General features: G+C 40.3%; 1 protein-coding gene across 3 annotated transcripts in view; it reads right to left on the bottom strand.

Moving 5' to 3' along the window:
* pak1 (p21 protein (Cdc42/Rac)-activated kinase 1) overlaps window positions 1-25,564 on the bottom strand; it is a 70,918-nt gene that overhangs the window by 23,802 nt on the left and 21,552 nt on the right. For 2 of the 3 annotated variants that reach the window (XM_084717604.1, XM_084717606.1), the window contains exons 3-5: window positions 6,735-6,954; window positions 1,252-1,346; window positions 109-256 (exon numbers count right to left, since the gene is read on the bottom strand). In XM_084717604.1, coding sequence (XP_084573730.1) covers window positions 109-256; window positions 1,252-1,346; window positions 6,735-6,927 — 436 coding nt within the window. In that variant the 5' untranslated portion in view covers window positions 6,928-6,954. Of the gene's footprint in view, window positions 1-108; window positions 257-1,251; window positions 1,347-6,734; window positions 6,955-10,878; window positions 10,977-25,564 lie in introns of those variants that run through there. The other variant, XM_084717605.1, reaches the window with a different exon arrangement.

Here is a 25,564-nt window from a genome sequence, read left to right as displayed (position 1 = left end):
GAAAAGCACAATGAGGAGAAATTATAAAAAAAAAAAAAAAACAGGTGGAAAGAGGAAGATGCATGTGTGTGCATGCTTGTGTGTGTGTGTGTGTGTGTGTGTGTGTACCTGTGAAGCTCATGTATTTCTGGCTGTTGGTCGTTTCTTTTGAGTCGTAGAACTTTAAAACGTCGAGGACGGCCTGCGGATTCTTCTTCTGCTCCAGTTTGGTGATGTTGGATGTCTGCAGGAGCCGAGCCCACTGCTCCGGCATGCCCTACACACACACACATACACACACACACATATAGTTTTACTTCTTTGTATATTCCATGTGCACTGTGTATTTTTACTTAAAGTGTCAAATACATATTTCCATCGCTTCATGATGAGCAGTAAGTTTCAGACAATACAACACACACACACACACACATATACACACACACACACACACACACACACACACACACACACACACACACACACTCACACACACACACACACACACACACACACACACAGAGGCTTCCTACAGGGTCCTAACGAGGCAGCCTTGTCATATTTGTACTTCAGTCACATAACTGGGTCACATCTCCTTGTTTTCCAGCTCTCTTTCTACTCGTCTGTCTGGGTCAGTCTATCACACACACACACTCCTCCATCAATCCATCTCTTCACTCTACTCACGTCTCATCTTTACTTAATGTTGAACCATCATTTCATCCATAAGTCCAGAGTGTCTGTAAACTTGCTGCTCTACTGTTGTTTACTCACCGGATTATATTTAGGTTGTGTTCATTTGAGTAAAAATGGCAAATGTTTATTTGCATATAGACGTGTGTAAAAGTGAGAAGTAGGAGCTCTGTCCCAGATTGCAGAAAAGGAAGGAGTAGCTCTGTGAGCATGTGTGTGCATGCACACACACACACACACACACACACACACACACACACACACACACAGTTTAACTCCCAGCTAAAAGAGCCTGGTCAGGCGGATCAAGTGAGTCAGCTAAACAAGGCGTCTTTGTCTAATGTGATTATTTAAAAAGGTTCATTTGCCAAGTGTGTGTGTATCAAACACACACAGACACAGACACACATGCATACACACACTTGCACGCAACAATGAGCATGGGTCCTTTGGTAAGCAATTAAAAAGTGATGCAAACACACAGGACACACAAATGCACACCGCGGCTGTGTTGGGTGAATTTAGGAGCGTTACTACACACAGGGGAACAAACACGCAACAGCAACCACACACACTTACAGTAAACTCTCCTGTAACAGCATCAAAGCCGACATGGATGGTGTGCTCAAAATCAGACGGCAGAGAGATCTCTGGGCGCTCCTTCTTCTTGTAGGCTGAAACAACAAAACAAATATTTTAAAATTGTTTTAGATTGTCTGAGGAAACACAAACATGCTAATAAACATGATGTGATGTTTACAACACAGATTATACTTCTTAAATTCATATATTTCTAAATTTCAACCTTGAGGAATTTATTTCCCTTTAAATTAAAGGTTTATGAGTGACAAAGATTATAAAAATAAAAGGCTTTACAGTTCTAATTTGGCTCTGTGAGGCCGCAGACACCAATAACTCAATAATTAAATCAACTGTGACAGAAAATCCTCGATGCAACACCTTTTAAAAAAACATCCCTTGAAGCAGAGGCACAAAGAGATGCAGGTTCATTAAAATTCCTGGGAAGGCGTTAAATCCAGAGAGAAGGGGAAGAAATACAGAGACAACCAGAGGAAAGCACGAGAGAGAAAATCAGAAAATAGAGGGGAGAAAGAAGAAAGTATGAATGGAGAGCAGATGGAAGGAAAAATACAGGAAGAGGCAGAAATTGAGAGAAAGACGACAAAGGAGGAGACACCATATGTTGGAACTGATGCGAGGTGATCCTCTGGGAAATCACAGACAGCAGACCCCCCCGGGACGACTAACAACGATGCAGGACCAACAGACTCCCCCAGAGCATTATGGGTAATCTGTAACTGTGTCTGTGGAGGTGTACGGTGAGGTCGTTTGTCAACAAAAACAGGTGTGTTTGTTCCTCCAGAAACATCATACAGGACCAAAAAAAACCCAACCCTGAACTATAAAACACTATTACTATTAAAATTTGACAAATAAAATACATAAAGAAATAGTTTAAAATATGTTTATTCCCTTTCTGGTGGAGAGTTACAGTCAGCAGCTGGTTAGCATTTAGCTCAGCACAAAGACTGGACAGAGGAAAACAGCTAGTCTGTTTCAGCAGACCCTGTGTGTGTGAGTACATGCATGTGTGTATTGTCTAAAGTAGGCCAGCCATGTAACACTGTTACAGCACTACTTCCTGTTTCTGGACAGTGGTGCGAAGGTCAAACGGACGTAAACACATAACTGAATTAACACTTAAACACCATTTTATCTCCATGAGTGTGTTTTAAATAGTTGTTCTCATTGTTACTGACTGAGTTTGTCGGGATTCTGTTCTTTATCATCACTCTTAATTTGATCTCACTGTTCACTGTCTACTCTCCCACACCTCTATCAGGACTGTTAAGTTACTGCAAAAGCAAACAAACGTTCGCTACTGCTGCTGTTTTACATTCAAAACCTTCAACTGGTGAAACACAAAGAAGCTTTTATTGTGAAAAAGTCACAGGAAACACAATGTATTTATCAATAAGGCAGGACTTGATATTCCTAATGACTAATTTCCCTGTCAGAAACTTAAATTTAGACTACTCAACTTGTCTAAAAGGAAGAAAAGAAAATATTATAATTAAGTACAATTTAATCAAAAAGCTTAAACATTAACAGAAAAAATACTGCTCATATTTAAAAGCTATTTGAAATGAGGCCTGGACAACATAGCTGAGAAATCTGCCACGATAGTTAAGTTTAATATCCGTAGATATTGATAATTATCAATCATGTAGGTCATGACTGACAACATCCAAAGGGTGGGAGTGGCTGCAGTGATAAAATAAGTTTGTCGTATTACTGGTTGCAGTGGATGGGTGGATGCATGGATGGATGGGAGTCAGTCAAGGTGGCAGCAGTTCAAGCATGACCTCCTGCTCTCCAGAAACGCTTCCTATCTCTTCCACCTCAGTCGGCTCTCTTGCATGTAAAGGAGGAAAGGTTCTACTCTGAGTTCCCTCTAAATGTCTGAGCCTCTCACCCACTGACACAAACAAAAAACTGCAACACCAGCGAGCTGAAATGTCCTTTTTTTCTACACTCATTATGCATGTTGTTGTCTCACATTTCAGTGGAGCAACCGAATATCCCACCTGATAACTGATTGGCTGTTTGTGTGTCCCTGCCAAAAGCTACATATAAATCACTGGGACTTACAAAAGACAGAAGGCTACCACTATCTATTTTTTTAACACTTTTATTACTTCTTCAGTACTGTGTGAGTGTGGCCAACACACAGTACAAGACTTCTGCTGTGTCTGTGACTGAAACCTGTGATTATGACAAGGACAGGATGGCAAAATCTGTGAGCTGCACAGACTGTAAGCGACTGACTGAGCAGTAATACATTTTTGGTGATGACTAGTCAGGGTAGCAATGTTTAACCAATCGTTCATCAAAAGTGCATCTATAAAATTAGATATTTTTAATATAATTTTGAAATATGTCAGGCAGTGAGGAGCAGACATGGTGAGCTGTTAGCTGAAGAGCAGCAGGCGACAGACTGCAGACCTCCAGCTGTTTAATGTACAGCGGATCAGTCACATCTGGCTGATCGTTGATCTGACTACTACTAAAGGCAGTATCAGATTTGATACCAATCCAGTGTAAAAATAAAGGGTCTGCTTCAGTACAGGTGCATTAATCTCTGGGTGCACAAAGCCACTGGATGGACGATGAAACACAAATTATTTGCTGGCAATCAGGAGATTATGAGTGAACGAATCTGCTCTTGGTAATGACACAACAAGGCCAAACTCATCTGTCTCCATGAGCAGAACAACACTGTAAACATGATTGCATTCATTACATTACATTCTTTCATATAATGTCCACAACTGGAAACACTGCACACTTTACTGACTGTTCTGGCCTTTCCTACTACAATGTAGTACGTTTATCTACACTGTAGATCTGCACTCATCTTTAATTGGCAGATGTAGTCAGTTAAGCAATAAATGTTCTTCTGCTGCAAAATCTGTTGCTCCTTCTGCATCCAGTGATGTCACAGTGATGTTGTTGGCATTAAGGAAGACCCACAGGTTATTTCACCTTGGATTTCTAGTCTCCGTCTCTGGGTAACCAGAGGGTGTGCTAAAGGAGTATTTTTGTCACACCATGTTCTAGTCACAAAATAGGGTGTAGGCGAAAATATTGCCCACTGACAATGGCTGAATCCATCGCTGGTTGTTTTTTTTTTTTTTGGCAATATTTGTCATTTTATTTTGCTAATGAAATGGTCTACAGAGTGACAGCCACTGCTCCTCAACGCACTCCCATCTGGCACCGCAGCACACACCCACTCACCCGGACCATGAGTGCGCTGAGCTGGGTGAGGAGTGAGAGAAAAAAAGCCTGCAGAGTTTGCAGAATTAAGAATTTAATTCAACCAAACCAGAGCTGGTCACTGTTAGAAGAGTGGACAGATTAACAAAGATGGTTCTGGTCAGTTTGACATGTTCTTCTGTTGAATGAAGTGCGTTTTACGAGGAGTTAATGAGTCAATTAACTCATCTTACTCTGATAAAGGATAGAAACTTGAATTCAGGAGGTGTATCGTTGCATCTCTCTGTTTAAAAAGGAAAATAGGTGTAATAATATTTAATTTTCATTTCAGTGCCTCACTACACCTCATAATGTTTGAGATGAAGCAGTAGTTTCCTAAAGAGACTTCAAAGAAGCTACAGAGAGCTGAACTCTGCTGCAGAGCATCTGATGGCGGCGTTGACACAATAAGGCCAGACTGATGTAAACTGTACCACAACGCTCTGATGCACAGAAGGAGGCTGTGGAAGAGGAAACAGACACACTGAGGAGGTGTGAATGTGTTTGCAGACTACTGATCCAGCTCTGACTATGGTGTAAGTGTAGTTTAATACCAAAGCCAAGCAGTGTCAGAGCCACATTAAAGCAACAGGTTAAACTCAGATCAACATGCGTTGGCCTATTCATAAGCTCAGACAGGTTTAATGTGCTTTTGCAACAACTCTTGAATCTGCATCATTTCTGAGTTCACTAGTTCAGGCTCTGGTATTAAATATTCTCACAGAGGTCTCTCTCATATATGAAACCTTTATCTGCGCTGATGATTTTGTGGTTTCTGCTACATGGGAAAAATATGGGCTTTCTAAATTTCCACGAAGACAACTAAACCCATGGATTTTCAAGGTCATGACTTTTTATCCCTGCTTGTTAATTTGATCTTAATGGCTCCCACATCCAGGCATGCTTTGCATGCAGGGATGCTGATGAGTGAAATATTTGTTCAGCTAGGATCTTCTTTGTGTTTAGCTTCTTGCTTAGACTCGGGCTGCACGATACATCATTTCAGCATCAATGCAGTGATATATGCAAGTGCAACAGTCTCACTGTAAGGCGCACAAATGTCACGCAAGGCAAATTAACGCAAACACATCATGTTGCATCTTTTTTTGCTGCTTGGTGCTAAAAGGAAACTTGCCAGGATTTTTTTTCAGCATGTCTGATATTACATAATGAAGATTTATATATGGAATTAAAGGGAAAGTTCACTCCAAAATGAAAATTCAGTCATTATGTACTGACCCTCATGCTGATTGGGGTCGGGTTTAGTTTCTTAGTCCACAAAACACTGCTGGAGTTTCACAGGGAAACAGTGTTGCAGAATCTCCCGAATTAAGTGAATGGTGACCAGTTTTCAAGAAGAAAAAAACAACTGAAAGAAACATAAAATGCCTCCATACTGCTCGTCCAAGCATAATCCAAAAAACGTGACATTCCATTCACTTGCGTACGTTTACTGTGGCACCGCACACCCAGTTCAGACACTGCGTATGCACATGTGAACGTGGCTCCAAGCTAGGGATCTACAGTAAAGATTCAGGTTAAAAACAAGGTACAATTGACGTCTTTCACAACTTGGCAAATCGGGGCTTTAGGAGACTTGGATTACAGCAGACAAGCAGTATGGAGGCACTTCATAATTTTTTACATCTGAAATCTGGTCACCATTCACTTGAATTGTTTGGGAGATTCTGTGACACCAGCTTCCTGTGAAACTCCAGCAGTGTTTTGTGGACTAAAAAACAAAACCCAACCTTCAACCAGCACAAGGGTGAGTAGATAATGACTGAATTTTCATTTTTTTAAAATACAGGACGACAAAAGTAATTCATGAGTCGGTTCGTTGGTGGCGAGTGAACAAAATCAACCAGGTAACTTTCCTCTCATCACTGTCAGACATGATGTTATGGTTTCAGGCTGTAATCTTCTGCTACAAATGGAAGAAATATGAGCGTTCTGAAGTTACACAAAAGCAACTACAATAATGGATTTTCAAGGTCTGTACTTTTTATCCCTGATAACTGGATGATACACCAGAAATACCTTTCAAGAAAGATAGATGAGAGAAGAGATATAGTTTATAATCTCTGAAAACCAGCCATACTTCATTGCTTTTGTTCTCACCAAGTAAAAGATTTTCTGCAGTCAGTAAATGATCATATTGATTTGCACTCTTCCCGCAATACAACACAGACAACTGTTAAAACAGTGGTCTCAACACTCACTCTTATCGCCTCCTCCGGTCAGGATGAATCGGATCGAGCGGTCTTTCTTCTTCTTGTCCTCCGGGTTCGGCGGGAGGGGCTTGGAGCCGTGGTTGAGAGGGGCGGGATCCTTGTTGCAGGAGCCAATCATGGTGCTGGTGTTTCTCATGGGCGGAGCTGGGGGCTTGTCCTCCACTTCCCCATTATCAGACATCTTTAGCTAGGCTGCAGGCAACCGCTCCTGAAGAACACCAATCACAGAGGAGGCAGGTGGTGAGCAGCAATAAAACCAACCAATCTCAGAATTCAGTCATGCTCTCATCTGAACTCGTTTTTTTTTTATATTGTCTTATTATGTGTTAATGGCTCTTATGTCTTATGAGAAGCATTTTAACATTAAAGTGTGCTATGTAGGGATATTGACAATTAAATATTAATTGATTAATCACTGTTAAGAATTTAACTGATCAAAAATTTGTTTTGTGTCCCACTGAGCAGCTGTTTCGAGCAAGAGCTTTATTGTTGTTTCATTATTCTGTTTGTTTTTGGTCATGGTTCATAAATTAAGGTTGCAAATAACTAAGTGCTGCTAGAGTTGTTTAAATAGAAACTTAAAGGACAGCAACTTAAAAGATGTGCGTTTTGTATCTTATTAATTATAAACAATTGATTAGTGACTGTTTGTGTTCAACTATCAGTTAAAGACAATGCATAGCATTTTAAACTCTAGTCCTTCACAAACAAAATTATTTATTATTATTATTGTTTATTATTATAATGTTTCTAGTCATCAGCAAAAAAGCTAAGGTGCCATTGGTTTCCAGTGGCATAAAGTCCCGCTGTTCGGGCGTTTCTCCGTTCCTCATCATTTAAAAAAAGAAACAAATATAAAGATATTAAATATTGTTGATTAATAAACAGGCAGTAAATTCAAAAGAAACAATGTGATGCAGGGGGGAGGATCCTGTGATTTCTCAAAATACTGAGTTAGTATCTTTATATTTTGAGAATTATTATTATTATTATTATTATTATTATTATTATTATTATTATTATCAGTAGTAGTGGTAATAGTAGTAGTAGTATTACTACTACCTCACATTGGCAGACATGGGCTTTCAGAATTATTTTAGTGTTTTTAATAGAAATATTCTGAAAACAATATGAGAGACAAATTTAGCTTTTTATCAGAAAGTCAAAGTCCAAGCTACAAAGAGAAACAAAGAACTAACGAAGAGTTTCCATTTGCTCACCGAGTCTATTTGATCTACAAACACTCTGCTGACTAACCATGCTCTTTGTGTGTGTGTGTGTGTGTGTGTGTGTGTGTGTGTGTGTGTGTGTGTGTGTGTGTGTGTCTGACTCAGACCTGAATGCTGTGAGAAGAAAAAGAGCAACTTTCTGCCTGATCAAAAGATCCACACACACACACGCCCACACTTTGTTGTGTAAGTACAACCTGGAGTATGAACACACAGCTGAGGGACATTTTAATGACACAACACCCTCATCACACAAAAATACACACAATCACACACTGCAAACTAATCTACTCCAGTGGCGACACTCTGAGAGTTTATCTGGGTCAGAGCTGCACAGAATACACCAATACACACACACACACACACACACACACACACACACACACACACACACACAGATGCCTATTATAAGTGTTAACAATACTTTCATGATCATGTTTATTGTTAGATTGTTAAGACATTTATAAAACAGAGGCCCTATTAAAACAACACTTGATATTTGTGAAAACAGGAGGGTTATTAGGACTGTCTTCCTGTGTTTACCTTCTCACACATCTAACCAATGAGAGGAGGGAACGTTCCCATGTGGCCTTTAGTGTCAAGAGAAACCAAACCATGGAGAAAATGTTTACCAGCTCATCCACTGATTTGGACCACAACAAACAAACTATACTGTGGGCTTCAAAATTTCTGATTTACTCAGACAAACTTCACCAGAGCTACAGAAGACATCATTAAAAATGTTTTCATAAGCTTAGGACAACTCAAACTCAATCACCATGCAGCTAAATTACAACTCAGCTGTAACTGTGTCTATTTTCTTCTTCTTTCTTCTCTTCTTCAGTAACATTTCCCACTTCCACTTCCCACAGTTTTGATCAGCAGCCGCTCTGTTTGCAGGGGTGTAATAGCACCACGCGCATGATGCTTTCTCACCACACAGGAGGGAGAAAATCTGACAGAATTCATAAGAAAATATATAAAAAAAAACCCTCCATATATCCATCAGCAGACTGAAAACAATTGAGGGAAAAAAAACATTGAGATTTAAAAATGGGACAGTCCATCCCAAAATTGAGTTAGAGCGAGTTGCAGAGTTTCAGAGATATCTGCAGTCACTGTTATGCATGATCACACTAAAAGAGTGGTGTTGACTGAACGTGCTTGTATTTTTTGTGAACGGTGAACTGAGCAGATCAGTTTGCAATCAATAAAACGTGAATATGATTAACGTTGTCAGCAAAGAGAGAGAGAAAGAGTGAGCTGGCAAATATGGACAGAAATGTCGAGTTGGTATAAAAAAACTTTGTTTCTCATTGTAACACAGACTCCAGTCTGCAGTGTAGTTCACACACCTCATGCTTCATGATCAGACAGATAGATCCTCATCACATTCGCTCGTCTCTGCTGTCTTGTCTCCCCCTTTATCTTCTTGCAGTCCTCATGTATTACATGTGTTCAATTTGAACTGGAAAGTCAGAATTCCGACTTGTTTCAACAGTATGTAAGCAAAGATATGACTAATCCTGGCCATTAAATATTAATGTTTTAACACAAAAACATGAAAATTGCACACCATTTAGTAAGATGTCCTTATACAGACTCCAGTGTCCCTGATAGTAGTAGGTTCTAAAAGAAAAAGAAACAAACTAGAGAGCTAGCTCATTTTTAGGACTATGAACTTAGTTCAAAATTGTGAATAATGAACTTTGAACCTGAAGTTCATTTTAATTAGGGTGTCCCGATACAACTTTTTCACTTCCGATACAATACCGATATTGCAGCCTTGAGTATTGGCTTGGTATCGATCCGATATGATATCAGCACGACTCATACATACTTTTATTACTTATTTTGTAGTGTGGAATGTTAGAAAAGGTTTGATCAAGTGATGTTACTCAAACAGAGAACAACAGTCAGCAACCAGAGTCACCAATGGATAGAAGTGCTGGAGCAGAAAATGGACTGCTTATCGGAGCGCTTATATCGGAGATTTTAGATGCAGTCCGATAAAATCCGATACTCATTTTCTGGCTGATATCGGACCGATATCAATATCGGATCAGGACACCCCTAATTTTAATCTCTTTTTAAATGTGAACTTGCACAACACATCAGCAGCAGATATGTCTGCCATCTCTCCAAAATAATAGAACTAGATTACACTCACCACTAGCTTGTGGTGTTCAAAGCACCACAAAAATACAACTGAAAAACTCAACAGTAATGTCTCTCTCCAAAAGTGATGACATGGTTACTCAAGATAGTCCACAGGCCTTGCTGTGAGCACTTTCATGTAGGAACTGCTTTCTTTCTGCAGAAATAAATTAGATAGAAATTATCAGAACAACTTTAGAAACTACTTTCTACTAAGGAACTACTTTCTTTTCTTCTAGGACGGAAGTAAGTCCTGCATATCCCCATAATACTGGGGAGAAGGCAGACATCTCTATGGTCAATATCTTCAAAACTCTGCAACTGACACCAAAAATAAACCTGGATGCATAAATGGCACTACAGGTCAGGAGAATTTTGTAACAGTTTTATCACTTTACAAACAGATTTATCTTCAGGAAGACATTGGCTTCACACAGAAGTAATTTTAGTTCTAAGTGGAGAGTGCATTAATAAAAATCTGTATTTTTCTGCTTTTTTTAGAAGCCATTTGCAAAATACGATAAATAAGACCTAAAATAAAATAAAACTGGCATAGCTAGACTAGGAAAAGCGTTGTGGTTTCCGGGGAAACAAGCAAAAATAAGCTCAAACAAACTTTTAAGGAAGAGAAACAGGGATGAAGATTGATCTCACACACTCAGCATCAAAAATCCTTTTCAAACGTTTTCACTGTAAATAGCTCAAACTGATGATTTCCCCTCCACACAGCAGCTGGGAGATCTTACCTGATCAGAGGCAGACAGTCATGTTTACAGATCCACAAAAAAAACAACAGCAGCAGAAATCACTCAGAATGAAGAGAGGAGGTTGGATGCACTGAGAGTTAAAGCAGGAAGGAGAGTGACTGAGAGCGCGAGGCTCCGTCTGCTTTTTGACCAATCCTGCCTCCCGTAGACGGTGGTGTCACGGCATGATGTCACAAGGTGAGTCACATGAGGAAGCGGGAAATACTGCAAACCATCAAACACACATACACACACACACACTGCAGAGACTCTGGAAAGACATCACGGAAACTAAAACACACAACTGTTTATTGTGTCTGCTGGATAAAAAGACACACACATACACACACCAAGTCACACAGAGGTGGTGTTTTTACAGCCACACATACAAACAATCATTGTTTACAGGGAGGTGATGCCCCCTTTCTTGTCTGTTGATCTAAAACACACACACTTCTCTCAAAATAGCCTGACGGTAACATTACAACCCTTTGTAAATCTTTAACACACACATGCAGACACACACACACACAGTTTGGGGATGTGACAACAGAGGTCTCATATTTCAGACACTGCTGTCAGTTTCAGCAGAACCCTGTTATCAAACAAACCCACACACTGTCTCCTACATGACAGACACACACACACATCAATTGACCTTCTAAAAATGGACGGGGATGAGCGAAGCAGCCAGAGGGTTTTCCCAACCACATGCAGACTCCGTCCTTAAACAAGACGCCGTCATCTCTCCCTGAGACTGTGTCACCGAGCGAGGCTGTAACCCCACCTGCTTCTAGCCTCCCATCGACCTCTGACCTATAAGAAGTTTGTTTCATCGCTGACAGTTGTAGTGTTGTATATGTGGTTACATAACAGCCATTTATCTCCGCCGAGGAGGTCGTGTTCAGCTGGATTATGGACAAACTACTCGCCTGATTTTCGTGAAACTTGGTGGAAGCATGTCGTGTGGACTGAGGAAGAGCACATTAAATTTTCTGAATCACAGGGCAGAAACACAAACCATTTTAACTTTTGTTAATGCTGCGAGAATCGTTTGTTGTGACACCGGTGTCTATGGCAACATGAACTGAATTTGTCATAATTAAAGTGACTGTTGTGCCGAGACAAAACATAAACAACCACCTCACACATCACAGCAGAAACAAAAGCAGCAGGTATGTAAGAAATTAACAATGTTTAAATTATCCAAACTGATTTCACCAAAAGAAGCCTATATACAGGTTACTGTGGACTAGCATAACACACACATATCACAAATCATTTTTTATATTAACTTTAGTCAAACATTCTGACTTTATTGCTGATCAGTCTGTGCATTTGATATTTGTACATGACAATAAAATGTTTTCTGCTTTTCACAAATGTATGTTCAGTGTAGGGTTGCACGATGTGGTACAAAAAAAATAATTGCGTGATTATTTTGACTGAAATTGCGATATGCGATATGACCAGTGGGACAGATCTTTTTTGCATTACAATTTTTATTTTTACTGAACCAAAAAAAACATTAAAATCATGATGATGTGACATTTATTGGGGTCTGTTACTAAATAGATGTTTTCTTTCATCTAGAAGAACAAGATTTTTAGGTTAAAGCATCTCTGGAGAACTACAGTACTTCAGTATAATAATAATGTTTTCTCACACAAATTTCCTTTTTCAAAAAATTGTTCTTTGAAAATTTGGTTCTGGTTTTGGGATTTGATTATTGCACTTGGCCGATTTCAGTAAAACCAAAATTAATTGTGCAACCCTTGTTCAGTCCATGAAATATATCTAATTTAGTAGAAAATAATAAAATGCACAGCTGAGATGATGAGGCTTCAGCAGGGTACATCCATGTTTTCCACAACTCAATATAACATCACAACTCAAAGAAACACGACAACACAATGTAACACAAAATAAAGCTATGCACAGCATTTAAAAAAAAAAGAAAAAGACACTGCAGGTGACGGAGTCGGGCAGCAATTAATTTTTTTCATCTATTAATCTCTTGTTTATTTTATCTAATAATAATCTGAGAAACATCAAGACGTTAAGATTTCAAAACAAGACTTTCAAAACATTGAAGGTAACCAAGGACAAGAGAAAAAGCTTCAAACCTGAACATCTGAGAAGCTGCAACCATCAAACACAAACCGTCTGTGTTTACGGCGTGCAGAGGCTAACTACACACACACACACACACACACACACACAGACAGTGTATATGCAGTGTTGTGTTTATGACTGAGTGCACAGTGTCTGAGTGATGAGAAAATATCAGTGTCAGAGACCTTATATGATATCTAGAATTACATCTCACACACACACACACACACACACACACACACACACACACACAGGATGATTACAACGTGTCTCGGAGCTGTCATGGCCGACCCATCCATTTCTCATGTGACAACTTTCTCACATTTCATCACCTCCTCCTCCTCCTCTTTGCCTCTTTTCCTCTCCCTTTATTTCCTCCGTCATCAGTTCATCACACTCTGCTTCCTCCTGTCGCCTCGCAGGATTCTCCATCTTTTCTTGTCCACCTCCGACTCTTTTTCATCACCTGCTGGACCTTTGCTTCTTGCTTCCACCACCTCTCCCTTTCCCTAAACTTCGATCTCAAGTTTCTACCACTTTTTCTTTTTCCCTGCATCTCCTCTTCTTCACCCCTCTTCTCCCTCACTCCTCCTTTCCTCTGCTGCCCATCACAGTGAATCACGTCTGATCACTTTCTGACCCACATTTCTCTGAATGTTCAGCCACAGAAACCGAGACTCTCTGCAGCTCTGTATTTGTTATTTAACTGTAATGACACAGCAGAACAAACTGTCACCACATAAAATTGTTACGGCAAACATTTTAGCCAACAGTTTCCTTTTTCATATCCAGCAGACGCAGAGCAACATTACCAACATTATACTGGAGTCTTTGTTTTTGGTTATAACCTTTCCTGAGGGAAATATCTGTCTCTTTAACTGCTAACTGTTCCACTATGTTCACCAGGCAGCTATTCTCTAACCGTGTCTGCCTGCTGTTTGATTAACTCACTGTTAGAGATGAAATGGTAATAAAAAGTCATATCACAATTATGGCTTGATTCAACTTGGCAAGAACATCTGAAATGTCGCGTTGTGGCTGCACCACATCCACTGGAACTGAAAATCTGAGTATGTGACCATAATCGGGCAGGTAAAACGCAACTGCACTGCCAGCGCAATTTGAAATGTCATCATGTCGTTTGCAATGTCAGCTGCTGCTCCTCCAAACTTTGGTTGATGCAGGACTGTATTCACTGTGGGTTTTCCAAAGTGGTGATCTACCGCTGTTATCATGAAAGACTAATCATTCATCAGGAAATTTATTGTTGCATCCCTGCTCGCTGTACAACAACAAGCATCACTGCTTTTTTCACTGAAAAATAAGGACGTCTTGATCATCTTCAGATCTTGTGAAAACTTTTTTCTTTGAATCTGAAATTCGAAATGTGCATAAAAACACACCGATGGAGACGTGACTGACTCGACTTGAACAGCGGATGGTTTGACTAGAGAAGATTTCTCCCATTTTCATCACAAACAACCTTTGGTCGAGTACAGACACAAACCAGCAACAGCCAAATTTAGTTTTACCCCGTCATCTAGTTACTCACAGAATTGAGGTCAATTAATGCCAGATGATATCACCTGCCACCTGAGGCGTTGTTGCTGCATTGCAGTTTTGTGATAAAGGAGAGCAGTGCTGCACCGCAAGCAGGCAGATTCATCCGGTTTATTTACAGATCCATTCATGCAAATTAACACTTTACACTTTTAAATAACGCACAGTGCACACGCCAAAGTTAAATTTTGCATGCATGTAATAAACTAATCCTTCCAAGTAACTATGAAGAATAGAACCATCGTCTGGTGACTTTTTTTGACATCCTTGTGTTTGTTTGCCCCTGCGTAGACTCTGACACATGCACTGCACACAATTTCAAAGTCTAAACTCATATTTGTACACAGATTGAAGAGAACAGGTTGTTTTTTTCACTTCGACCAGCCCCTTTTAAATTACAGTCATCCGATCCATATTTACTATAAAAAATATTGATTAGCGCAGCTCTAAAATGGGAAATCGCTCAGTTCGTATTTTACTTTCTCGTGTCTTCATCACGACAGCTCAGCAGCAGCCTTCAAAAGCTGATACCAAGTCTGTGGAAAAACACATTATGGCTGCTGGGATCACATCTCTGTGAAATACCGTAGCCTCACGACTCTGTCTGAGCCGAGGGAAACACTGAGGCCAGCGCAGTATTTACAGAAGAATGTAGTATAAAAGATTGTGTGTGTGTGTGTGTGTGTGTGTGTGTGTGTGTTTGCTCTCCTAATGCAGCCATTAGTCACACGGTCATTTCAAAAGGCACAAGAGACCATCGGTCAATCAATAGTCACTGGAAAGAAGCGTACCTACACACACAACTTTATCTGATTACTGATCTGAGGAAATCGACCCCCAGTCACAATTCACATCGATACACAGATTAAATAAAACTCATTTACCTCTGTCACTCCTCATCTCCATCTCTTTCTATTTTACTGGTAAGTAACAACAAAACGGGAATATTTTCAAACTGTACATCTAACAAACATACAGACAGATATGTTCATGTCCATGTAGAAAGACTTACACACACACACACACACACACACACACACACACACACACACACACACACACACACACACACACACACACACACACACACACACACACACACACACACACACATCTTAAAAGACAGTTGCCATTAAATCAGCACTTCCTGGAAATGCCATGTCAGCCTCTGTAGCCACGTTTACTGGAAGAAGACTTCTCTCACACACACAGACACACACACACACACAGAGGCATCCAAGCATACATTAACCCTCCCTGACGCATACATATACACACATTAGTACGTGTCATTGCATTTTAAATGCGACACAGTCTTCAGTATCTCCTCCTGCACTGCATCTCATTATTCACACAGCAAGATTAGAAAGAACATCTGATATGTTTGCTGCATTGCCACAACACTGCATTAGTTTGGATCACTGTAGTTGTACACAACACACCATCACCTGCATCTACAGTCTGATTCATAAAGGTTTTTTTTACGACGTTTCCTATTTTTTCCTTCTTTCCTTTGTTTCAAGATGACTCAGTTAGAAGTCGGTTTCGCTAAAGTTGGGTTTGTTGGTTTGAATGAAAGTTCAGGCAGCATCAGTAAAGATACCAACACCACAGACCCGTTTAATGTGAATCAGGCTGAATTATTATAAAACAAAGACAACACACAAGCATAACTGTACAAAAAGGGAAAAAAAAAACCTTTGCCAACATACAGCTTAAGAGGTTTATACATAATATATGCTCTCTAACCACGAGTGTGTGAAGACGTCAAGCTGCGTCATGAAAGAAATTGTTCACATACGTGTACTTTTTGTGTTACTGAAGGAATCCAGTAGACGAGAGAACTCGGAGAACTCAGACTATATATTTTTGGGTATGCATGACATAGAAAATAAACATGCCGTCAGTAGACGAGGTTACTACTTAGTTAATTCTGAGATCATGGCAGAAAAGGCACAGCAGAGCCATTGCATTATGCCACTCTGACAAGCAATGACACTTTGTACAGATGGAGGAAACTGCAGACTTGGTCTGTTAGCTTGTCTTCAAAACTTTCTGCCATTGTTGTCACTGCTGATGTGTCTACTGATTCCTGATTCTGTCACATCCCCATACTGCCCCTACTGTTCATGTCCATTACCAATATATCGTCTATCAACGATGGGCTGAACCCATCAACGTTTTTTTTTTTTTTTGGCAGATTTTTAGGGCGACATTTGTCATTTTATTTTGCCAGTGTAATGGTCTGCAAAGTGACAGCCTCTGCTCTGCACCGCGCTCTCATCCAGCGGCGCAGAATGCACCCACTAAGCCGCATGTGTAACATAGTGAATTCCCCGTTTGTGCACATCTCCCAGCTGAGACCCAAGAGGATGGGAGGAGGTGGGAGGGGAGACGAAGATATCGGCAATCGCCAATGGATGGGCTGACGATGTTAAATTTTTAACATATCAACTCTAATTTCTGTACTGCATGTAGAGTTCATTTCTGTGGACGTGCACAACAAACACTCCAATCAGATGCAAGACGCGCAAGGAAGCTATCATGTAAATGCTCCAAAAATTCACTATCCAGTGGTGAAGTGCTGCTTTACCCCTGTGATAAAGGCAACATCATTTATCCTCTTATGTATTTGTTGTAAGGCCCCTTGAGGCAAAACTGTGACTTATGATATCGTGCTCATAAATAAAACTGACTTGACCAGCTAGCTTTAATACAAAATGTATAATGGCTAAAATGTGAGAATTTGCCCGTTTTCCTTTTCTGACATTAGCCAAACCAAGTGTCACTGGGTTTTGAACTTTTGGTCAGATAAAAAAAAGAGACTCAGCATTGTAATGGGCATTCATTTTCTACTGTACTGCAGCTGTACTTTTGCTGCACACACATGCGCACACACACACACACACACACACACACACACACACACACACACACACACACACACACACTTCCCTCTCTGCCTCCATCCTTGTTAAACATTTAGCTGAGTTTGCAGACCCAGCAGGGGGGGGGTCCACCCCAGTCGTAGACCAGGAGAGTTCAGTGTCTCCGGGCATGGCAAGGCCACAGAGCCCCTGCCTGCTCCTGGATCTCCTGCTGTTACAACACACACACACACACACACACACACACACACACACACACACACACACACACACACACACACACATAACGCTGTGGGACATTCAGTACACACAAGGCAGTAACAACCGGTGTGTGTTTGTGTGTATGTGTGTGTGGAGGGAGGCAGGAGATAAATAAAGAGACATAAACAGGAAGACACAAAGAGGAAAAGAGACAGAGACAGATGAAAGGAGAGATGGAGACATCACAGCAGCCCGCTGGCCAAAAACACAACAAAAGAACAAAAGAGGAGGAAAGACGAGGAGTCAAGTGCATCACTGAAACTCCCACCGCAGCAGCGTGAAGTAAAGAAATAAAGAGCAGAGACACTGAACAGGTTTGACTGATTGAGACAAGGAAAAACCAGAGACAGAAAGAGGGGTGTGAATCGTGAGGAGAGATCAAATTTTGTCTCGTCCGCTGATTCCAGCGCATGTCGTCACGGTAATGAGACGAAGCCCAAGGCCCAGGCTTCAAATGTATATTTTAACATATTTTACAGACCAGACCTGAGAGAAAGTACTGTACACACATATACATGGATATGAATGTGCAAATCCCAGTGTACACACACAGCCTCACTCACACAGAATCTATTTTCAGGTTCAAATGCACACTCTCCACGCAGACACACACACACACACACACGTCCCGACCACACCCGTCATAATTTAGGTCTTTGAAGTTCCAACCTCGGGAGAGTCCCTGGTTTACACTGTTCATCCTAACTGTTCTTCTGTGTTCAAGACATTTTTTCAACAAAAGTATATTCTTTCTTTATTCTACATAAATATATTTATATAAATAAGCCTGAGTAAACTGAGCAGGCAAGGCTAATGTTAAGCTAGTCCTAAGCGTTGCACCTTTAAAACGTCTCGAAGACGTGGTAAAATAAATCCATAATGATAAATCCAACGCTGAATATCTTCTGTAGTTATTTATCTGTTTTTTTTTACCAGCTGGTGTTGTAGTTGTTAGCATGTTGTTACCCGCCCACTGGCAATCCCAGGATTCCTTGTCAACCAATTAGAGGCTGCGTTCCTGACTTGTCATGTGTGACAATGTCGATGCACAGATGTAGATCAATATGCTGATCACAACATGAGATTGACCTTTCAAAATAGAATTTGCGGTTCTAACAGTAATGAGCTCAACCCTGCAGCAGTTATTGTCAGAGATGTGAGTATTTCAACTGAGGATGTTTCCTTAATCCCTGATGACATATCATAGTCATTTTATGATAAACTGCAGTAAATACTCATTTCACTGTCAATTAATCAGTCGATTACTTTCATGATTTTTCAATTAATTTCAAGAGTTTTAATTTAAAAAGTCAGAAAATGGTGAAAAATGCCAATAAACAAAATGTGTTTCCCAAAGCCTAAAATGACATCCTCAAATGTCTTTGTTTTCCCTTAAAAAATTACTCTAACCAATTAATTGATCATCAAAATAGTTGGCAATTAATTTAATAAGCGATTTAATAATGGATTAATCGTTGCAGCTCTAAACTATATTATACATTTCCCCTTTAAAGTACTGGAAGGTTCTTAAAAACACACATACAACATCAAGCACACACAGCACTTTCATAAATTATCAATTACATCTGAGAAGGAGAGTTTGTGTTTTAAGCGTGTTCAGAGTGTGTTCGTGTGTGTGTGTGTGTGTGTGTGTGTGTATGTATGGTAGAGAGACAGATGGTAATTTTGAAGAGGAGGACGTGGCCAAACATAAAATAAAGGATAGATGAGAAGAAAGAGAGGAGGAGAGGAGAAGAGAGGAGAGGGGGATGGTGGTTTTCTTCTGCATGAACGAAGGACGTGACGAGCCTCGCTGGGATGGGGCGAGAGACACAGAAAGACAGAAAAAGAGAGAGGAGAGTGAAGGAGGAGGAAAAGAAAATAAGAGAATAGAAGGAGAGATGACTAAAGCAAAGATTAAGAGAGACAGAGGGTGTGGAAAAAGAGACAGAGAGTGCGTGACCAAATAACAGACTGTACCTTAGCAGGGGGCACACACTCACACTCACACTCACACACACACACACACACACACACACACACACACACACACACACACACTTCAGTAGATCTGTTGGAGGTGTCCAGTGCCTTGCCCGAGGGACCATCAACTGCCGACTGTAATCTGTTCAGATGTCAAAATCCCTCTCATTTTACCCATAATCCTCTGTGTTTTCAGGGTCACTCCCTGTCGTCGGCTCAGATTACCTCCTCAGTTCTCTTGTTAGACAACTTCTCAGTTTTCGGGCATCTCTGTGTCATTATTTAGGGAGTGAATCATATTATTTTTGTCTGTTGGTGAGGACGTGTCCCCACCAATATTAGAACAAACTCGTTCTCATTATCTTTGTAGTGAAGTCATATTAGATCATTCTCATTAGGGTTGTTCTGACAGAAAATGCCTCGGATATAAAAACGCCAGCATCGGGACTGGCGAGTATGCAAGTGAGCGTATGCACCGATCCAACACGATATAATTTATTAATCCCAAAACGGGACCTCGCTACTTCTCTGCCGTTCACCCCCAAGCATGGTGACATCACGTTCTATGACATTTATTCTCTGTGTGTATTTGTTCATGTTCTACAAAGAGTTACCCAGGGCATACCCCAATTATAGCAATTATATCACATGTATACAGGGATAAGTAGTGAAGTACTGTGTTATTTATGTTAAATCATTTATATGATTTATGTTATTCAACATTTTCAGGAACAAAGTTCCTATCAGTTAGTATTTTTCATCTGGTTCTGGTGGACATCTTGGTCGGAGCAACAGAACTGCACAGGTTCTTTCCGAATTCCTACATCACTGGTTCCCAACCTGGGTTCCGGGCCCCCCCTTTAGTGGGAGCACCAGAGATCACAGGGGGTTCACAAGACTTTGACTGCTCTGAGGTCCTCAAAATCAGATTTGCACACCTCAACTAAAATCACAATTTCAGGGCACCTACAACTTTTCCAAAAATCGAATTCAAGCATTTTCAAGGTGCATTTTCAAGCTTTTCCAGCACCTTACAGCTGTGGTAAATGACGTATTTATATACAAATGATTATTTCACCTCTTCATCACACTGAATCAGATGTTACTGTGCTATTATTGACCAAAATTATGATTTGTGATAGAAAGTTTCATGTTTCAAAATGTGCCACTTGTCTGTAAGTAGACCAGCACCTGTACGAACCTGCAATTTGTACAAACGTCTGTGTCTGGCCTGAAGGAGGGCTCAGCTTTCCTTAGATACAAGCAGGGGGGGCACCAAGGAAAAAAGATTAACTACTGTCCTAGACATTGTTGTCAAAAGTAACATTTCACAAAAAGGAAAAGGAAAAGTAGAAAATTGCAAACTTCTTAGGACAGCTCACACTTTTTTGCACTCATACTGTAGAGAGACGCCACCGCAGCAATGGCGGCTTGTTAACTTCTGGTACTTCGCCAGATTTGTCTATACGAAAATGATCAATTATCTGGCTGCGGTCATCGGTGATGGTATGCCTGATAACAGATGGTGCATTTTTCCAACGTGGAACCAAAAGAACAAACTAAGAACACAGCAGAGCAGCATCTCGTCCTGAGTGACTGAGGAGGCTGGCGTCCGCAGCAGGTCGACGTTAGTGACATCACAGTCACTTTAAAGTCTGATTGGAGCTTCCGGACTGACTCACATCTCTAAACTAAACCACTTTCACTGAATTTCAAACCACCAGAAGTTTCCATGTGGTTTTTATAGCTGTCCAGATTCCAGTCTGTATACACACAAAAATCTAAATTTGGCCAAGTGAAATGTGGCAGAACCAGAACTGGGTCATAATTCAAATGTTTAGCTTTCACTTTCCATATAACTGTATTCTGGCAAAATTCTCATATTAAGATACTGTTGAGTTTTTGTCTCAATTATTTACATATCTCAAAACATGATCATCTTAAACACGTTAGTGTATATTTTGGGGAAAATTACAGGTTTTGTAGTCGAATACTAAAAATAATTAAATCAAGTCAGACAAACATGATTCATTTTTTAATTATCTGGAAAATTTGTATCTTGATGATATCAAGATCTGACAAAATCTCTGTACTATTTTTGCATTTACACACACACACACACACACACACACACACACACACACACACACACACACACACACACACACACACACACACACACACACACACACAGAGGATATGATTAACTAGCTGTCTGTCTGTCTGTCTGTCTGTCTGTCTGTCTGTCTGTGTGTCTGTGTGTGTGTGTGTGTGTGTGTGTGTGTGTGTGTGTGTGTGTGTGTGTGCAGCACATTGATTATGCAGGTTATTGTAAGCACGGCATCTCATCCCAGAACCCTTCACACACACACACACACACACACACACACACACACACACACACACACACAGAGACAACCTGCTCCATACAACCATCTGTCCAGCCCCGCCTCAGCATATTGTCCCTTCAGGGGCCAACTGAGGCCACGGTGTGTATGTGTGTGTGTGTGTGTGTGTGTGTGTGTGTGTGTGCGTGCGTGTGTGTGTGTGTGTGTGTGTGTGTGTGCGTGCGTGTTCCAGGGGATCCATGCTGGTTAAAAAAAACATACATAATCAATTTAAGGCACTACCTACTGAGATCATTTGGACGATCTGTCCCTGCTCAGCACAGTCCTCGGATCATTTACATTTCAGTCATTCAGCCGTGGCCGTCCGCTAAACGCTGATAATTAGGACAATCAGTGGAGGACGGTTGAATCTCATTTCTAAACAGTCAACATTTCTGAGCTAAATGACTTGTTTCTGGTTGCTGGTCCTGTTCTCTCAGTTCTAGGTTTGAGTGTCATTTGTTTTTTTCTGACACCAGTGCTAAAACCATAAAAGGTGCCTTAACTTTAAAAGGAGCACAGAATTTAATTTTCATTAACAATATATTAACTGTTCACACTTAAAGGTTTATTTAAAAATACAAATAAATGCAAAACACTTACATTTACATAAACCTGACTGTACTAAGAAAATGAATTTTGCGTTGGTGTTCTACAAGCTGCCGCTTCAAACTTCAGCAATTCTTTTGCAGATATATAATCATATTTGCCAACCTGAGGAAAGGCTGCTGTCATCATCATCATCAGCGCCGTCATCAGACATGTCTCAGCTGGTGTTTTATATCTATGCTCTCCATCTCCGGAGCCAGGGACGCCCACAATCCCAGCTGATGTGCTCATCATGAGGGTCACACAAGCAGTCGAAGCACAGCACATCTCTCTGCTTACAAGTGCATCCTGTGCATCACCAGATTCTTCCCCCCATTTAAACGCAGTTGTTTTTAAATATTTGTTGGACGTCTTGCCCGCTGTTGGAATCGTCAGACGGTTAATTTGGCATTTTAACTGTGTTTACTGTAACTACAAGCTAACGGAGGCTCCCTGCTGCCAGAGCCATGTAGAGTCGGTGCTGCCGTAAAGATAAATAGGCATGTTTGGTGGAGGGTCAGTAATGTAAGAGGATAACAATTTAAATCGACAGGTCAGGCGTGTGGCACAGAAATGAGGCACCGTAATCTGCACTGTGAATCAGTCCAGTAGGTACCAGTCCTATAGGAACCAGCGCTGGTGAAACTGAACTAGCTTTAAAGAGTTATATTTTTATGAAGAAGCAAAACAAGTGTGGAGGCAGTGGGTAAGTAATGTAATGGGTGTGTGTCCAAACACCGTGGAAGAGCAGTAACACCGACTACTGTGGTAATCCTAGCTGCTAGTATGGCTAAAAACTGGATTTAAACCAACCAAGAGCAAGACAGCACATATGAGTGAAGCGGGAAAGTTATCACGCAGGATTAAAACTAAGGAAGAAAGGAGGACAGTGTCAGACACGTCTCGACTCAGAGTGAAGTGACTGGAAAAATAATTAAATGAAAGGTTCCCAGTCCGTCCAGAACTTTGGAGGCCGTCTTGCTGTAGATTTATGTGTGATAAGATTACACACTGGTTCAGTGGCTTCACTGGTCAACTGGTCAAACTGGGTCCTGATTATGACCCCAACTGGATTTGGCTGTCAAACTAAACCAGCATCAATGAGTCATTTTACCCCAGTTTGTGCCCATTTTGGGCCGTCACTCTGCACTATAAAAAATAATATAAACAAGTTTTATGTGTTCAAGTAAATTAAACTTAAATTTTTTGGTATTTCTTCTTAGGAACAGAACTCATAAACATGAGTTCTTCTAGATTAAAGTCTTTTGGATCAATGTGCTGACATACAGAGTTATGTCAACTCATTAAATTAAGTTTCTAAAGGATCACGATCAACATATTAGCAGGTTTCCCAGCATGCAGTGTTTGAAAGTTAAATATGTATGATGAAAACTTGCTGTGTTTCTAATAGATGTTAAGATAGGTCATGTCTGAGGAAATGTAACAGAAAATTATATTTGTTTGTAATGTTCATAAGTCTGACCTGAAATCTAACTGATGTGTTCTAGTTTATTTTTACTAGAAAAAGTCATTTGTTTTGAATCACTACAAAATTACCTCAACTTGTACTTTCAAATTCAGTCAGCTTAAATTTTTAAAGGCAGCCTGGACACTTTTTACAGCGTGTGAAACAACTCTGACACTTAAAAGAGCAAGAAAACAGAGAAACTGTTTAACATTAAAAAGTTTACTCATAATAGTGATATTCTCTGGTAGACAGAAACCCAACTGTTATTTTATAGACACGGATTTGGAATATCCAGAGACACAAAAAACAAAGTGCCAAAACTGTCTGTTACACTGAGGAAATTGCAGTTGTGTGCTGCCGTCTCCATCCATTCAGCTCGTCTAATTCAGTACATCATAATTCAAAGTGTCTGTTTCCTCTCGAGCTGCTGAATCAGAAAGCATCTGACAGACCTGTGAAATAAAACCCTCCCTGTTCATCTCACATCCAAACATCCAGGATCAGACGACATTTCTCTTGGTTTTAAGCAAAGTTTAATTCTAACGCTCAACAGTATGATTTAACACAGAAAAGCAGCTCAAAGAAAAATACTAGAAACATTTTGATAGGGAAATTGTCTCACCATAAACCAGTTCTCAGACCAGAAACATAATGTATTGTACATTAAAAACTGAAGTATGATTTTAAAAAGTCAGGTCAGAGTTATAGAGTCTAACCTGGTAGCAGAGCAACTATATAAAAACAGCTGATCTCTTCCCCGATGGTGCTTATGCAGGTCATAATAATAATGAAAAAATAAATAAATAATAACAAATATAAATAAAATAAATAATAATAAACTGACTGGTTCAAAGCCCATTCAAAACTTCTTGTAGCTTTAAACCGACAGGATACTGTGTGTGTGTGTGTGTGTGTGTGTGTGTGTGTGTGTGTGTGTGTGTGTGTGTGTGTGTGTGTGTGTGTGTGTGTAGTCAGTCTCTGCACACCATAAACACAGACGGTTTGTGTTTGATGGTTGCAGCTTCTCAGATGTTCAGGTTTGAAGCTTTTTCTCTTGTCCTTGGTTACCTTCAATGTTTTGAAAGTCTTGAAAGATCAAGAACGTACAGCTACGAAATAATCACCATGGACTCCAGAGAGTCTTCCAACGTGACAAGCTGCAACAAAATCCAATAAAGAGCCAGAACACACACACACACACACACACACACACACACAAACAGAGCTCCACATAATCAATACTGACATGGACTACAAGGTCACATTAAGACCCCCAACTGGGAGACCTGATGTTTCAGGTCTGCTGTGCCCTTTACACTACCCACACACAGACACACAGACACACACACACACAGATACACAGACACACACACACACACAGACACACACTTTATCCACAACTTTCTACTACTACAACTAACAAATGTTATTCCTAA

This window comes from Lutjanus erythropterus, chromosome 4 (assembly GCF_056507025.1).
Source record: "Lutjanus erythropterus isolate fLutEry1 chromosome 4, fLutEry1.hap2, whole genome shotgun sequence".
Classification (NCBI taxonomy): Eukaryota; Metazoa; Chordata; class Actinopteri; order Lutjaniformes; family Lutjanidae; genus Lutjanus; species Lutjanus erythropterus.
This window is presented reverse-complemented; position numbering and strand designations above follow the sequence as displayed.